Source organism: Kogia breviceps, chromosome 10, assembly GCF_026419965.1.
Source record: "Kogia breviceps isolate mKogBre1 chromosome 10, mKogBre1 haplotype 1, whole genome shotgun sequence".
Taxonomy (NCBI): Eukaryota; Metazoa; Chordata; class Mammalia; order Artiodactyla; family Physeteridae; genus Kogia; species Kogia breviceps.
In genome coordinates this window covers 95872242-95885169 of record NC_081319.1, presented here as the reverse complement: position 1 = coordinate 95885169, position 12928 = coordinate 95872242, and the positions used below count along the sequence as shown (strand labels likewise).

Genomic DNA, 12928 nt, shown 5'->3' with positions numbered 1-12928 from the left:
GACCAATATTGTCTCACTGAATCCTCCAAGAGACCCTATGAGATAAATAGTTAATTGGGAAACTAAGGCTTGGACAGGAAACCAGTCCAAGGTCAGATAGTTAGCAAATGATTTATCTGGATTCAAATTTAAGTAGCTTCATTTTAGAGCCTGAGCCTTTTGGGCGGGTTTGTAGGTGTGGACATTAGTACAGGGGCCCTCGAACCCTCTAACAAGCCATGGTGTAGCTAATAACCACGGAAAAGGTGATCCAGGCTCCTGGTTTCAGGCTTGTTGGTCTCAAGACCCGTTTCTGCTCTTAAAAAAATATTGAGGGACCCCAGGAGGCTTTTTTTGGTGGATTGTATTTATTGATATTTACCATATTAAAATTAAAGACTGAGGTCATTTAGAAATACTTACTCATTTAAAAATAACACAAACCCCATTACATGTTAACATAAAGAACAAGGTCATGTAAAGGGACAATATTCCAAACCCCACAAGTTACAGGTGAGGAGAGTTACATGATTTTCCATTTCTGCAGATGTCCTTGCTGTCTGGCTTAGGAGATGATGGCTAGATTCTTGGGTCTGCTTCTGCATTCAGTCATATACGAAGAAAATCAGTCTCAGACAAAGAGGTGGTTGGAGGAGGGAGGAGCCTTTGTGAAGATTTTACTCTTTGATTCACACCCAGACTCAGCCAGTGGTAGTTTCTTCAAGGGCAGCTGTCACCATCATCTGAACCCGCGTCGGTGAGCTTCGCACGCTCTGTTACGTTAACACCATTGGTTTGCCTTCTCCCTTGAGTGGCTCTCTGACGCACGCACAATTTTGTAATGTCTTGTATTGATCATTTGAAAATAATGGTTCACTGGGTTATCCACCCCTACCTGTCATCGCCACCTCCCGTTACGCTGCATCAGAGAATCTTCTCTCTGCCCCGAACTCGTCGGGAAAGTCTTTAAGTGTTGAGAGGCCGTCAAACTCATGGTGGCAGATACAGGTTTTCCAGAATTGTAATTTTTGCCTGAAATCTGAAATCTGGTGAATTCTGTCATTGGCAGCAAACACTGTTAGTTACTTTTTCCTTGACAGGCTCACTTTATTCATTTTTGAGAAAATGGCTGACAAGTAACTTCATCGGTTGTCCTTTCAAATAAAAATAGCATTCCGTGAAAAAGCAGTTAGCTTACAACTTACTCTCACAAGTGCTTTTCCCTAGGAATTGTCATACTGGTATTCAGGAGAAATGCCTTATGTGTGGTTCCTTTTTTTTTTTTAAAAATAAATTTATTTATTTTATATATTTATTTATTTTTGGCTGTGTTGGGTCTTTGTTGCTGCGCGCGGGCTTTCTCTAGTTGCGCGGAGCAGGGGCTGCTCTTAGTTGCGGTGCGCGGGCTTCTCATTGCGGTGGCTTCTCTTGCTGTGGAGCACGGGCTCTAGGCACGCGGACTCCAGTAGTTGTGGCGCGTGGGCTCAGTAGTTGTGGCACACTGGCTTAGGGGCTCCGGCATGTGGGATCTTCCCAGACCAGGGCTCGAACCCGCATCCCCTGCATCGGCAGGCAGATTCTCAACCACTGCGCCACCAGGGAAGTCCTGTGGTTCCATTTTTGTCACACACAGTATGTGTATTCCAGGGTTGAGATTTAATACTTTTAACAATTTCTATTGCTTTATCACTTTCCAAAGTGAAACTTTTTTTTTTTTAACTGCTAGTAACTGGTAATGAAGAATACCAATGTTTGTTCATTTAGTTTGGTGCCACTGCGTTGACTTGTGTTGAATTTTGCTACCCATTGCCGTTTTCTTTTGTTTTTAGTTTTATGGAGATGTTAATTCACATATCATAAAATTTACCCACAGTGTACAATTCGGTAGTTTCTAGTATGTTCACAGAGTTGTGTAATGATCGTCACAGTCAACTTTAGAACATCTTCATCGCCTTCACCCTGAAAAATCTGTACCCATTAGGAGTCCCTCCCATTTTCCTGAACCCTCCCCAGCCCCTGGCAACCACTAACATACTTTCTGCCTCTTAAGTATTGGTCTAGGCATTTCATAGGAGTGGAATCCTATAATAGGTGACCTTTTGTCCTTAGCTTCTTTCACGTCCCATAATGTCTGCAAGATTCGTCCATGCTGGAGCATGTATCTGTTCCTGATTCCTTTTTATGGACAGAAACACCCCATTTTGTTTAGCTAAATGCCAGTGGATGAACCTTCGGATTTTTCCCCCAGTTATTAACTATTGTTAACATTCCTCCTCTGAACATTCATATACATGTTTTTATGTGGACACATTTTTCATTTCTCTTGTGCTCATACCTGAGAGTGGAGTTGCTGGGTCATATGGTGACTCTGTTTCACATTTTGAGGAACTTCCAGATGGTTTTCTAGAGTGGCTGCACCATTTTCCATTTCTACCTGCAGTGTTTGAAGGTTCCACTCTGCATTCTCACCCACACTTGCCTTTACCCATCATTGTGACCAGAGCCGTCCTAGGGGATGTGAAGTGCTATTTCGTGGTCATGTTGGTTTGCATTTCCCTGATGGCTGATCTACCTGTAGCCATTACCATCACTGAAATGTCAAAAAGTACTTCTGACCTAGGGGATCCCCTGAAAGGGTCTGTGGGTCCCCCATGGGTCACGTCGCTCGTTAAGCTGGTAGAACAATGAGGGCTGTGGTTTCAGCATCGTATTTTTCCTTGCTTGGCCAGGACGCTGGCACCACCTGTGTGTTCCTATGAAATGGATATTGGGAGGCAGTGGTAGGCAGCAGGTTCGAGTAGGAGGTTATGGTGAATCTGCTTTAGGCCTGCCCTTGGGCTGTATTGAAGCCCATTCTTCTACTGCTTCTGCGTCTGCCAGGAGGAAGAAGAGCTCTTGCCACAATCTGCATGTAGTAACCTGAGCCGGACCTTTTAAAGAGGCAGCAGCAGTGAGGTCTCCCCAGCGCTGAGTGCCTGCTGAACCCAGACAGGGCACTGCACACTCTCCACGTAGGAGTGTGTGGTCCCAGGCTTGGCGAGAAAACTGAGGATTTACACAGCTTGGCCAGGTGCAGACAGTAGGGCTGGGAATTGAACCACTCATAAAATCCTGTGAAAGGGAACCAACCCCCAGAATAAATTTTTTTTGTAACCAAACAGAGAAGTAATTCTAGAACTAGCACACTGCTCATCTTGGTGGCAGTAGCAAAGCTCAGGAAAGTATGGAGTAATTAAGATTTAAAAAAAAAAAAAGATGAAACTTCCTGTGCTTTGTTTCAATAAATGAGCTATGTTCACTGCCTGAGAAAATTGGTAAACGGTCAAGAATTGCCTAGATTCATATTCCTTGGCTTGATTTTTTAATCACATTGAAGTATGACTTCTTATGGATGTTGCTTCTAATTTGTCTGGAAAGCAAGTGCAGATATTGCCAGCTTGGGTATGATGGATGGATTCTGACAATGTGTAGTTAGTTACACTTAGAATAAATGCCAGCCATTCGAAGTGCTCCTTTTTTCTGTAGCAAAGTAACCAGCAGAGCCTTGCACAACACAGGATCATATACCATATTTTGCTGTGGCATGGTCTTTACGTCTGTATTGAAAATCTATTTAGAGTGTGTAATCACTGGGGCTGGGTGCAACTTCAGAGATCAGGGTTCACATCCAATCCAGATATGGAAAATGTAAATCTCTGTGTTACTCCATATACAGTGTAGTAACAAGTGCACTAAAGAAGCAAATCTAAGTGATCGAGTCAGAAACAATTAGGGGGAAACTTAGAGGAGTATCGTACCATCTGAAAATATGTTAGGATTTTTCTTCTTCTTCTTGCGGGTTGCTGCTGGCTGCATGTAAGAAAGTCCCCACCTCTGACCAGCTTCATGGGAGAACTTTCTAAGCTAAGAAACTTTAAAAGTGGGTTAGCGGATTTAGCAACGTAACAGATGGAAAAGCAGAAAAGAGGAAAATATTTGCAATCTACAAGGCATAAATGTAATTTAAAGGACACTTAGACAAATGCGGGTGACAAAGAAAGCATTGAAGGCTCTGCGAAGGGCGTCCTTGGAAGACGTACGTTATTGTCTTACGGACCAGTGGGGGAGGGGCTTTGACTTCTGTGTCTTTAAGCTTCAGGAAGAGGTTTCAGCTCAGAGGAGGAGGAAGGTTTTCTTTACAGCTGCCTGGTCCTGTGGTGACTTCGGCTGGAATTCTGCAAGGCCTGGTTGGCGGGTGGGTAGCCTGGGAGTGTTTCCAGTGGGCGGGTGGGCACAGAGACCCTTCAGGGCTCCTTCTGTCAGGAAATGACAGCCGAAAGGGCTCGCTGGCTTGGCTTCCCTGGCTGTTCTGCCTGGAGCTCGTGGGGCCGGGCAGCCAAGCATGGGGCATCCTTCCTCCTTCCCTGGAGAAAGAGGCCACCTTACCCCCCGGGGGGGGGTTGAGATGGGTGGGGGGACCTGCGGGAACCAGAGGAGCAGCTGTGAAGGGCTTGTGGATGCCGTGGAGGAGTGCCGGGCCCACCAGCTCTTTCCTGGGGTGCGAGTCCCGGCGGTGAACCGAGGAGAAGCCTCAGGGCAGCGGCGTGATGAAGTTTACCGTAAGGACACCCTGAGCGTCGCTGGTCTCCTCTCAACTCCCCGAGGCGGGTTTCGGGGCGTGCAGCAGGCACACGGGGGCCCAGCACTGAGTACAGCCTGGGGACCAGGAGGGTGGGCCTGGGAGGCAGCAGGGCCTGGGCTCGGCACTCGCCTTCCGTAGGCGTCGTCCGTAACGTGGGCGTGAGGATAAGGTCCGGTCCCTTTGGATTCAGAGGCTGAGTGACTTCCGCGCCTGACCACGGCCCCTGGGCTGTCGGCAGACACTTAATACTTGTAGGTGTGTTGTGACTCCCGGGATAGAAACGGGTCCGGCTCAGAGCACCTGTGCCTCTCTGTCCCTCCTCTCTGGTCACTGAGGGCTCAGGTGAAGCAGCTGTGTCCTGACCCATATCCGTCAGCAGATCGGCAGCCTTAAATGCGTTACTTTAAACTGAAGAATATATTCTTTTTTCAGATCCCCTGTATGTTTATACATGAGGTGGTACACGAGGTGGTCCTGTTCGTGGAACGTGACTGTGTTGGTTTCTTTTTTTTTTCCCTATTAATTTTTATTTTTTTAGTGGTTTTTTTTTTTTTTTTCTGTAGTACACGGGCCTCTCACTGTTGCGGCCTCTCCCGCTGCGGAGCACGGGCTCCGGACGCGCAGGCTCAGCAGCCACGGCTCACGGGCCCAGCCGCTCCGCGGCACGTGGGATCTTCCCGGACCGGGGCACGAACCCGCATCCCCTGCATCGGCAGGCGGATTCTCAACCACTGCACCACCAGGGAAGCCCTTCCCTATTAATTAATTAATTTATTTTTGGCTGCGTTGGGTCTTTGTTGCTGCGCGCAGGCTTTCTCTAGTTGCGGCGAGTGGGGGCTACTCTTCATTGCGGAGTGTGGGCTTCTCATTGCGGTGGCTTCTCTCGTTGCGGAGCATAGGCTCTAGGCATGCGGGCTTCAGTAGCTGTGGCACATGGGCTTCGTTGCTCCGCAGCATGTGGGATCTTCCTGGACCAGGGCTTGAACCCATGTTCTCTGCACTGGCAGTCAGATTCTTAACCACTGCGCCACCAGGCACGTCCCTGTAGGGATTTTTTTTTTGCGGTACACGGGCCTCTCACTGCTGCGGCCTCTCCCGCTGCGGAGCACAGGCTCCGGACGTGCACGCCCAGCGGCCATGGCTCACGGGTCCAGCCGCTCCGCGGCACGTGGGATCCTCCCGGACCGGGGCACGAACCCGCGTCCCCTGCATCAGCAGGCGGACTCCCAACCACTGCGCCACCAGGGAAGCCCCTTGTTAGGGATTTTTTAAAATGGATTTTTCAGTGGTTTCAACCAAAGCAGATAATTCCTAGGATGTGTTTATAACTTTTCTTTTTTTTTTTTGGTCTCTCTGTGTTTAGGATTATTCCTGTCCTTTGTGGTGGTTGTTTTGACTTGAGGTTGGGTCTTGAGAGCATGTGAGATGTGATGTTTGTCCAGAATGTTTTCCTCCTCTGTCTCCTTTTGTCTTTGGGGGATTTGGGGTACCTGGCAGCAGGCAGCATCCTCTGTAGTGACTTTGTCCTTCCTCTCTCGTTACTTTCCAGTTTTCAATGGTTCCAGCAGGTCATCTCGGGAGAAGGAACCTGTTCCGAAACACAAAAGCAAAGAGGCTACGCCGGCGAAGGAGAGGCACAGTGATCCCCGGGCCGACGGCCGGAGGGAGCAGGCTTCCGCGAGCCGCCCCCCAGCGGCCCCCTCCGCGGGCTCCTCTGCCAGGGGGCTCCCCGCTCACCACCCCCCTCCTCTGCATCGGTCGGCTCAGGACTTACGGAAACAGGTAAAGCCCAGCCCTGCCGCCGGGCGACCAGGGTCTGGCCCCGAGGGTGCCGGTCTTCCAGATGCCACCGCCGCGTTTCATCAAGTTAACTGAAGGGGAAATGTGAGTAGTAGCCTCGAGAGATCCATCTTTCCAGAGCTCAGAAGGCAGGAAAGGATGCTCAGAGGTGAGAGGGGGTGAGAGAAAGGTGACCTGGGCACAGAGGTGCCGGTGCACACGCCTCTCCTACCGTGATGATGGATCAGGCGGGGCCGTTGGTGGGTTTGCATCCTTCCCTGGAGGGTGCTGCCAGCACCCAGCGCCACCAGCAGTGGACCCTCGCTTGCTGGGATGCCCTGGCAGGGTAGGGAGGGAACACTCCCTCGTTACCCCCTCCCCCGCCCCAGCGCCCCGGGCACCGGGTGAGGCCAGGAGTCCTCAGGTGAGGCCGGGAGCCACCAGTTACCTTGGAACAGGCCTGCACATGGCCTGGAATGTTCCCTGTTCTTCCTGACGGACACGTTGGTGGCTCGCGGCAGGACTTCTGATAGGCCTGCAGGCGGTGATGAGACGGGTGCAGCCGCGGGGGACACTCTCTCCATCCTGCGCCCTTAGGGTTGGCGGAGGCGGCACTTGCTCTGCCTCCCCCGCACGCCCCGACTTCGGGGTCACATCCAGAACGCAGATCCTTTGTGGGCACCGCTCCCCACCCTTGGACAGAGTTCCCAGCGCCTGGGAGGAGGGGGACACTGGGATGAGGAGGGGTGTGGAGCCCGGCGAGGCTCTCACCCGGGCCCAGTGGCATTTCAGTAGACCCGCTGCTCGTGTTCTCACTCCGTCTGAGAGTTGGCGAGCCTTGGCGATCAGAGGTGCGCTCTCCACACCGGGAGTTCTGTCACATACAGTTAAACCTTTCCTTGGAATAGACCGAGGACTCTAATCTGCAAAGATTGATTGATTCCGGGCCAGGCGCGGGTGGCCTGGAGATGCCCTGACGGGCGCTGTTGTGGAGAGAAGTGGTAGCTGGTCATTGTGGTGTGAAGGCTGGAATTCCTCCCGTTGCATCGCTCTTTCTCATTCTTGATGATGTCGGGGACCGTTGTCTCTGAATATGTGATTGTGCTCATGCACGTGCATAGGATTGTGTGTGTCCACACGTAGTACTGGCCTTAACCTGTAGCTTTCCAGTGCTACTCGGCTCTCCAGCTGGAGTGGACGAGGCAAGAGGCCCCGTGTTCAGTGCTTCCACGCTCCTCAGATTGCCACTTGGTGCTTCTGAACTGTTATCTTGAGATATTAAACAGGTGGTTTGTGCATATTGTAAACGTTGCCCACTGTTCCTGAAACACAGACCTCACAGTTTTCCTCAACGAGAACACCTGAGCGTGATTGTGGAATTGGCCGCCCCTGAGCTGGGTGTCCGATTTTCAGGACATGAAGCGTAGGATGCACCATCCCTTTGGTGTCTTGAGTCCCCATTCCATTTCCAAAGCTGTTGGCTGGACAGGCCCTGGTGCAGAACTTTTCTCCAGATCTTTGCTTATGAAAGAGAACAATTCAGAAGGGGTCTACAGAGGGAAGGGGTCCATCTGCAGAGCAGGGATCTCAGTGAGGAATGAATGTGTGACTTTATTCACATAGAGCCATAATCTCTCTCTCTCACTGTTACACGTGAGGCTGGATTGAGTAAACCCCCATCTCAGTTGGTTCAAGCTCACCCTCAACCCCCAGCGCTTGCCCCTCAGTTCAGGATTTCCCTTTGGAACTGAACCAGCGGAGTTCTCGCAGGTGGAGGTGAGAGTTGAGGGGAGCAGAAGGTACCCCTTCCCTGGGATGGCCCCGTCCCCTTGATCCGCAGCAGGCTCACGCGGCCCCTTTTACACGCAGCCTGGAGATGGAGCAGAGGCCTGGGTAGCAGGGCAGACTGTCAGCTGAGGGACCGGAGGAGCCTAGCCGGCTTTCTGGGTTCAGGTCTTGCAGGTGGGGTGTAACCGTCTCTGCCCCCCTCCCCCCCGCCTGCCGCGCCGCCCCCCCCCCCCCCCCCCCCCCCCCCCCGTCTAATCCGCCCGGGTGGGGTGACCCAGCACTCCCAGGTCCAGCCGGGCTCTGACCACGACCTTCACCGCGACTTAAGCTGTAACAGTCAACCTTCCTGAGCCTTACTATTCACTTGGAGCCAATCATGCCAGCTCTTCTCCCAGGAACATTGTGAGAAACGAAAGGATAATTTTGATACCATCAAATCCCATTAGTTAAGTACTCTAAGAAAAAAGGTCAATAGAAGCCCATTGTAGATTCCTTTGTAATGGCCTGATGCAAGTGATTAGAATCTGACCTTTCATCTTTTCAACTGCATAAAAGCCGGGAGGCCCAGAGCATACTCGGATCTGTAATTTCAGATAGGATTAATTTTTTTTTCTGTTGGCCTGAAAGAAAAGATCAGTGACTGTACGAAGTACAGCCGGCAGAGTGCAGGGACGCCCTACGTAGCGGTGCTGCTGAGAAGTGACCATGCCTGCTGGCGCCAGTGCACCGAGAGCTCGCCCTTCTTGCTGGGACACGGCCTCTCTCCGTGCTGGGCGGAGTGCTCACCTTCACAAGAGCCGCGGCCTTTGAGACTCAGAGCCCGAGAACTCGGTGCGAGGGGCCCCCCCAATCCTCCAGGCGTGCCAGGTGACACCCGCTCGTGGGCAGCAGCGCTGGAACTGCCCTGGGAGGTGATTCGGATGTGTGGGAGGTGTCGAGTGCTCCCTTAGAACGGTACGTGCGTAACGTGCAGCAAAAGACAGTAGCGAACTAAGGGCGGAGAAGCAACCGCTCTCACGGCTCGAGAGGGTGTGGAGAGCTTTTCCAAGCGTGTCGTGAAGGGGTTTTTGCAAACAACTGTGTGGTTGGTGAGCCAGGATGTGCAAGGCGTGGGTGGTGAGGCTGCCCCCGGCCGGCACGCCTCCCTGTGCTCCTCTGTGGCGCTGAGGCCGAGCCGTGACACGAGGGAGAAAACCACCAGCTTGTGTGGCAGGGCAGACACGCCCGGCGGAGGGTCTGCCGGGCTGTGGCACCTTTGAGGAGAGGTTTTCACAGTCAAAGGTACGGCAGTTGCAAAGAGCCTTGGCCGAGTCGGATGGAGAGAGGGGGCTGAGCTGTCCAGACCGAAGAGTGAGGCGTACTCTTTAACATTCTGGAAAATGAAAAATCAGCATCCAGAGAGAAATGGAGACTCGCCTTGGCCAGAAGACTGTGCAGGGTCTGTGCTCTTCACCAGGTCATGCGGGGAGTGTGAACTGCGCCTCTGTCACATGGTGTTTGTGACTGGGTCAGGTGGCCTGCAGAGGGGAGCGGGCAGGGGCTTTGGGACGGTTAGGGGCTCCGACCAGGACCAGGTGTTCCTTTTGGAGAGCAGGGCTGCTCACTGATAACTTCCACACCAGCAGGCCCGCCTTCCCTGTCCGTAACTCGCTGCCTGACCAGTGGATTCTGTTCATTTAGGCTCTTTGGCTATTTAATGTGAATTTGAAAGTGCAGATACACTGTCCCCAATCAATAGGGTTTCTCTTGGGCTCCTTTGCTGCTGCTGCTGCTCTGAGAGGATGGGTAGAGCCGCTCGACTCAATGGCTCCCTCTAGTGGGAAATGGGAGTTTGGTAGTTAGTTGACTTTCTGGTTGAACTGAGGATGGCTTCATGTCTGTGCGACAGGGGTAACCTGAGCTACAGGTGCCGGGTGGGCCGAGACACCCCATTTCCTGCAGAGCTGGGTGACAGCTGTGGGGTGCAATGTCAGAAGCCCGCACCTGAGCTGGGAAGGAGCACCTTGAAGAGATGTTAAGTTATTCAGCTGAAGGGCTTTTATTGCCCCCCTGGAGGGCTCGGCCCCGGGCACCCCCCGCCCCCCCCCCCCCCGCCCCCGTGTTGATTCTCCAGGGAATTACAGTGACCCCTCTCCTCGTGTCAGCACTTCCTCCAGATGTGTAGGGTTGAGAGCAGGCTGGCCAGGTGACCTGGGCGTGTGTTGAGGTGAAACTTAGTGTTGGCCTCTGTGCCATGGTGGGATAGAGCGGTGGCTGGGGAGACGCTCAGTGTGAAGGTGAGACAGCGCCTCGCTCCATAGCTTTGTCTCCTTTGGTACCAATTACTCATTGGACCCCGGAGGCAAGTACAGGCCCATGACTAGGCGTCTGTGTTTATGGAAATGGGTAAACAAGAAGACGATCTTTTTGCCCTTGAAGATGGTGAAATAGTTATGCAGAATCCCATCATGTGAAAATTGGGAATTTCCTGTACGGCACTGAGCCAGGAGGTCGGGCGGCCCCGAGAAGCCGGACTGGATTGACCCGGGGCCCTGCGCTCTTCCTCCAGGTAGAATCTGGGAGAGTGGAAGCCTGTCTTCCCGGCCTCCTGCAGGTGCACTGCCGTGTCGGCGGGGCGGGTGGGGAGCTGTCTGGGACCTGCACACACTGAGCCGCTTTCTCCACCCTCACCAGTTAGGTCAGAACCTGGATGGGGGCGGGCTTTAGACTGGAATCAGCATATTTTCAAGCTCCCCAGGGGTTCACTGGGCCCCTGGGTTTTGGGAGGCACTGAACCTAAACCTCGGCAAGACATGGCGTCTGGCGGTGGGCTCTGCCGGCAGGAGCTGGTTGGTGGTGTCCACTGTGCAGTGGTTGCCGTTCTGCTGGCGGACCCTCGTCTTCAAGAAGAGATGAACGGTGCCCTGCATCTGCTTATGTGTAAGTTGGGTGAGAGTCGGAGCAGGTTAACCACAGAGTGAGGGCGTCGAGGGGTGTCTGCTCTGAAGATGCGGATCCCTGAGCATCGGGATGCTGTTGGAAGACTTTCTGTGGAGCCTCAGCAGGGTTTTCCTGTTTCCTTTAGCTTTTCTAAATGGTTTGTTTTGTTTTTTAGTCAATGGAAGCACTTGAAAGAACGGTTAAAAATTTGAGGTATTTGCATTCCTCACCATACATCCTATTCCAAATGGGTGGTACTTATCATGGGAATTTTGTCTTTACCCCTGCCCCGGGTTTTATAAATTTGTTTTTAATTTATTGTTGCCAGGCTGCTAGTTTTGTTCGGGTTTTGTTTTAAAATTTCCTGTTACGTAGTCTAGACCACCTGCTTTCTTGAGTGGCCGGCAGTGGGGCATCCAGGCTGTAGTTCCTGGGCCTTCTCTTTGGCCTCTCCCTCCCCTGTGGGGCCTGGGACCTCACTGAGTCCAGAAGTCAAGGCTGGCTCCCCAGAAACCTGGTTACCAAACGCCCCCGGGGTTGGCTCGTGGAACACAGTCTCACACCAAGAATTCACGGCTTTGATTGGACCGCGTATAATTGGCGAATGAAGAAAGGTCTGGGGGCTTCTTTCCTTTTTTCGTTTTCAGAACCTTCTGTGATAGTCTGCTGCCATGGTTCCCAAAGTAGGTCCTCAGATGAGGCTCAGTGCCACCAGAACCTCATTAGAAATGCAGGTTCTTGGGCTCCATCCCAGACCTACTGGATGGGAGACTCTGGGGATGGGGCCCCGCGACCTGGGCTGGGCCTGGGCCTAGTACAGAGGTCGCTGAGACCCAGGCCCCGGTTCTAGGGCTGGGGCAGCTGCACAGCCCGTGGGAGCATCGGGTGTGGACAGGAGAGGCGTGAACTGCTTTAGGTGCCCGATGGCGTCCGCAGCTCTGGCGCCCAGGTCCTCCTCCCGGTCACCTTCTCTGGGCTCATTGGTGAGAAAAGGCAGCTGCTGTTCCTGCTGTGTTTCCCGCTGAGCATGTATAATGTTTAGTCTGCCTTTTGGGGAGGCGGTGTTGCTCAGGTAACCCTGGCATCCCTGGTTGCATGTGAGAAATCAATGCCCAGGATGGTAAATGACATGTCAGAGGCCACGGAGAGGCCAGAGCTGTGACGTGGTGTCCGCACCGGACCAGCGCCGCGTCGGCTCCTGCTCTGGGCCCGCCGTCATCCTTTGGAGATCAGTGCTTTTCTGGTGTCCACCCTTGTCACTCGCTGGCTGCTTTTTATAAATGAGGGTGACCTTTGTGTGTCACAAGATTACTGTGGAGTCCAAGCTGTAAGATGGCTGCGAAGAGAGGCTGATCGTTTACCAAATTCCCGTAGGGCCGAATGTGGGCGCTTGTAGGGGCGGGAAAAGGGGGCCGTCTGTGCAGAAGGGCTCGGGCCTGTTTGGCTTCATCAGAGAGGCGAGGTGCATGCAGTGAGGTGCCCTGGGGCCCGTCTCACGGGTGACTGGCTGGCAGACGCCCGCAGCGGACACAGCTACACCTCTGGGCGTGGCGCGTGACCTGCATCTGAGCCACGCGAGCGCTCTTATTCCTTTGTTTCCATAGCATTTTTGTTTTGTTTTTTACTTATTGAGCATGGATTTTAAAATTCTGTGGGCAGATCATGCTGCTGTAGGGAGCATAGAAAAAATTGCAGCCGTGTCTTTTCTTGGCGCAGGTGTGTGTCTGCGTGTCTGCCCCCCTTACCAGCAAGACCTGGCTGCCGGGTGTTGCTGTTATTAACTTGGGGCAGGTGATTGGCAGGCATGTGGAGGGTCCTCACTGGGAAACATCTAAATTCAGA

At 52.7% G+C, this 12928-nt stretch overlaps 1 protein-coding gene across 4 annotated transcripts in view; it reads left to right on the top strand.

Moving 5' to 3' along the window:
• The window catches only part of JARID2 (jumonji and AT-rich interaction domain containing 2), a 242420-nt gene that overhangs the window by 206208 nt on the left and 23284 nt on the right, over positions 1 to 12928 (top strand). For all 4 annotated transcript variants that reach the window (XR_010835163.1, XM_067006734.1, XM_059076488.2 and 1 more), the window contains exon 6: positions 6150 to 6382. Coding sequence is in view for 3 of the 4 variants with exons in the window: in XM_067006734.1 (XP_066862835.1) it covers positions 6150 to 6382 (233 nt within the window). In the remaining variant the exon portion in view is untranslated. The remainder of the gene's footprint in view (positions 1 to 6149; positions 6383 to 12928) is intronic.